The sequence below is a fragment of the Sinocyclocheilus rhinocerous genome, unplaced genomic scaffold (assembly GCF_001515625.1).
Source record: "Sinocyclocheilus rhinocerous isolate Xijiao unplaced genomic scaffold, SAMN03320098_v1.1 scaffold302, whole genome shotgun sequence".
NCBI classification, from domain to species: Eukaryota; Metazoa; Chordata; class Actinopteri; order Cypriniformes; family Cyprinidae; genus Sinocyclocheilus; species Sinocyclocheilus rhinocerous.
Genome location: NW_015638976.1, coordinates 1 through 2,620, shown reverse-complemented (window position 1 = coordinate 2,620; position 2,620 = coordinate 1). Strand labels below are relative to the sequence as shown.

The 2,620-nt window shown below is 33.7% G+C and overlaps 1 protein-coding gene across 1 annotated transcript in view; it reads right to left on the bottom strand.

Annotated features, from left to right (window-relative positions):
- Positions 1-2,367, bottom strand: part of capzb (capping actin protein of muscle Z-line subunit beta) — a gene marked incomplete at its 5' end in the record, with an annotated part of 7,115 nt that extends 4,748 nt beyond the window's left edge. Inside the window, 2 exons of the mRNA XM_016566211.1 lie at positions 1,943-2,126; positions 2,208-2,367. Of these exons, the coding sequence (XP_016421697.1) occupies positions 1,943-2,126; positions 2,208-2,367 (344 nt within the window). The remainder of the gene's footprint in view (positions 1-1,942; positions 2,127-2,207) is intronic.
- Positions 2,368-2,620: the final 253 nt, after the last annotated feature.

Below are 2,620 nucleotides of genomic sequence, written 5' to 3'. Positions count from 1 at the left end.
TGTACAGAACTTACAGAACTGTTATTATTCAACTATGCCAAGGTAAATACGGTTTTCCATTCTATGGCACCAGACCACTATATTTTTGAAACCAAAATGTTACATCACAACAATAATATTTTTATTTTAAAATATGCACCCATTCAATTTTAGTTGTATTCCTAATATGTTGAAAACGCAAGACAGAAAATGCTATCGTCGACACAATAATTATGAATTACATGAATCACGTAAATGATTGACAGCCCAACTTTCAATTCAAAACGGCGGAATTTGACAAAAGAAAAAGTTGAATAGTCTGCATCACTGGATAATACAGTCGAGCCGACTGTTGCTATAGTAAGCAATTCTTACATTCAACATTAACAGCAAGTCAAAAGGGGAAAGCTTTCAACTGAACTGTAAAGCCTACAAGACGCTTATATTATGCTCGTGCCCCGTCCATGCAATGAACGCACGTTATTGAATGATGTTTCTTTTCTTGTAGAACATTAAAACTGCTCAGGTAATTTCAGTGGTAGGCTATGATACATGTTCGTGTATTAAACTCCTCGTAACTCGCAAACTCTCTGTGATAGCGCGCAAATATTTCTGCCCGCTTTCGCTCGTTTCAGAACTCCTGATGTTTTTAGTTTCACCTCCCGACATAAAATGTTTTTATTTTACATGCATCTTGTCATTCATGAATTATGCAGTAACGTGTGTTTTATTTACTAGAAAAAAAAGAAAAAAAGAAAAAAGAAAGACAATGACAATAAAGTTAGTTAAACCTTTATTCCATAAAATTCATTATTTTATTAATTTGAATAAATGATATTTAATTTAATAATATATCATAATAATATAGTCACCCTCAGGTGGTGAAACTAATTATATGAGCCATTTTATTTTATTTTCATCTGGTTTAAAATTTTTGAAACCATTTTACCAAAACCTGGAACATAGAAAGAGTTTAAAGTGTGACTTACAAGCAATAACGATCAGAAATTAAAATAAAAAATAAAAAAAAACAGGCAAAAAAAAAAAAAGATGAAAAATGACAAAACGTGCAAGTTGGTTAAACCTATTTTCCATAAATGTCATTATTTATCCATTGGTATCAATAAGTTTTATTTATAATAATAATATATCATCATAATATAGTCACTTTCGGATGCTCAAACTAATTATGAGGCATTTTATTTTATTTTTATCTGGTTCGCAATTTTTGAAACCATTTTACCAAAACCTGGAACATAAAGAAAGTTTAAATGGTTACTTACTAGCACTATTACATTGTCAGAAATGTAAAAATAAATAAATAAACAGGCAAAATATAAAGAAAAAATTATAATAATTATTTACAATTTTTTTAAATGTTAAACATATAGTAAATAAAAAATACACTATTTTTAAAAAAATAAATCTGATTATTTGTTAATTTGAATAAACTATAAAATATTTCTTACAATAACATAGTCAACGCCGAATGGTCAAATTATATCATATTCTATGAGCTGCTTTATTTTTTAATTAATCTTAGATATTCTTTACATTTTTTGAAACCATGTTACCAAGATTTGGGAGATAAAAGCAGTTCACATTATTTACTGGCAGTAAACAACAACAACAACAAATCTAACTTTATTTATTTTTAGATAAAAAATTGTTATTTTAAATTACAAAAATATTTCACAAAATGTATTTTTGATCAAATAAACGCAGTCTCGGTGAGCAGAAGAGACTTTAAAACGGTTTTCCAAACTACTGAAACTTACAATATGTTCCATAAATAAATGTAATAAAGCAAAAAACAAAACCTCACTACCCAACACAATTTTTTCATAAATCTAAGTTTTCCTTCATTTGAATGAATTCTTGTATAATTTGTAAAGTTTGAATAATTTCAGTAGCAGCGTTGAATAGCTGAGCTTGACAAATGACTCGAGAGCTACAATAATCACGGACTTCCTGTCTGCACAGGAAGTGGAGCGCCGGCTCTCACCTGCACCTCCACCACGTGGATGGAGTCCCAGCATCCCTTGATCTTCTTGGAGCCGTCTCCAGCTTTCTTGATGAGGATGACTCCGGCGAATCCGTGATCCAGATCCCACAGGTAGACGGAGGAAACCCCGCCCTCGAAATACCTGCGAGAGAGCGAGCGGAGCGTCAATCACGGCTGCCGGCCAATCAGAGCGCAGGGGGGCGTGTCGTGGGCGTGTACTCACAGGTCTCTGTACTGGTCGAAGGCATTGTTAGCCTCCACCTCCAGCTTGCGCAGACGAGCCGAGGGCATGGCGCCGTCGTCGATCGGAGGCTCGTATTTATTACTCCAGGGAGATCTGAGAGAAACAATCACACAAAACGGATAGTTCCGGTGCTTGATTCTGATTGGCTGAGCCGCGTTCAAAGCTGTTGTAAATGACTCTACAAAGTAACACACACCTTTGTTTACGTTTGTCTGTTGCTCGGCAACCACTTTGTAGCAACCACAACTTAATTCTTTACCAAATTCTGCTTTTCTGTTTGAACTTTACTGGGTTATGTTTTAATGCCTAAATTATATTTTAGAAATCATGTCTAAATAACAAATCATAAAACCTACTGTACTGTGTGTGAGAGTGTGAGTGTGTGAGAGTGT